Raw genomic sequence first — 748 nt, 5'->3', positions numbered from 1 at the left:
AAAAAAAAAAAAATGTATCTTTGAAAACCCATGAGAGACATCAAATGTTGGTTATTTTCTGGTTGGGGGAACTCATTGTTCACAGACGTTACACGGATGCTGCCTTGATCTAAATGAAGGGGAGCTCTGGCAGATCGTTTCTTACCACATCACTCGCGCTCGAGAAGTCATTGTTGAGCAAGCTTTCCAGGGCCATCCAGCGAACGGGCCGGTTCTCGTTATCGCCCAGACAGTGGTAATCCATGGGGAATAGGTCCCGAGCAAGAGCATTGTCTGTGATCTTCACCTGCATGTTGTCGTCAATGCTATGGGAGGGGTGGATGGGGAAGGAGAGCGGGAGGGGAGAGTTTGGATAAGGGTTGAACAGTGAATACAACCCCAGTACAAAACAGCTCGAAGCTTCAGGGAAACGCCAGGACGGCTTCCAAAACAGCCTTGAAGCTCGTTCCAAGGACACTTACACACAGTTCCTGGCGGCAAGATCTTTGTGTATCACCTCCCGGCGAGCCAGGTAGCTCATACCACAGGCAATCTGGATTGCCATGTACACCAAGTCTTGTTGAGAGATTGCCTGAAAGGAAACACAGAAGGGAGGGAAAAATCAGCAGAAGGAAAAGCAAACAAAAAGGAGGTCGCGGGGACAGGAAGTCACAGCTGATACAACCGTACTGAGGAGGAACCATAGTGAAAGTAAAAAGGATTGAAAATTGAAAACAACAAACAACTAAATTCATCTATCTAAAAAAAA

The 748-nt window shown here is 46.9% G+C and overlaps 1 protein-coding gene across 1 annotated transcript; it reads right to left on the bottom strand.

Annotated features, from left to right (window-relative positions):
- Positions 1 to 76: 76 nt before the first annotated feature.
- LOC103399448 (tyrosine-protein kinase RYK-like) lies at positions 77 to 732 on the bottom strand. Its single transcript, XM_008338137.3, has 2 exons — positions 462 to 732; positions 77 to 305 (listed from the first exon to the last, which is right to left on the bottom strand). Exons 1-2 carry the CDS (start codon positions 542 to 544, stop codon positions 110 to 112), a joined length of 279 nt encoding a protein of 92 aa, XP_008336359.2. The 5' UTR covers positions 545 to 732; the 3' UTR covers positions 77 to 109.
- Positions 733 to 748: the final 16 nt, after the last annotated feature.

Source organism: Cynoglossus semilaevis, unplaced genomic scaffold, assembly GCF_000523025.1.
Source record: "Cynoglossus semilaevis isolate Cse_v1.0 unplaced genomic scaffold, Cse_v1.0 C19013102, whole genome shotgun sequence".
Taxonomy (NCBI): Eukaryota; Metazoa; Chordata; class Actinopteri; order Pleuronectiformes; family Cynoglossidae; genus Cynoglossus; species Cynoglossus semilaevis.
This window is presented reverse-complemented; position numbering and strand designations above follow the sequence as displayed.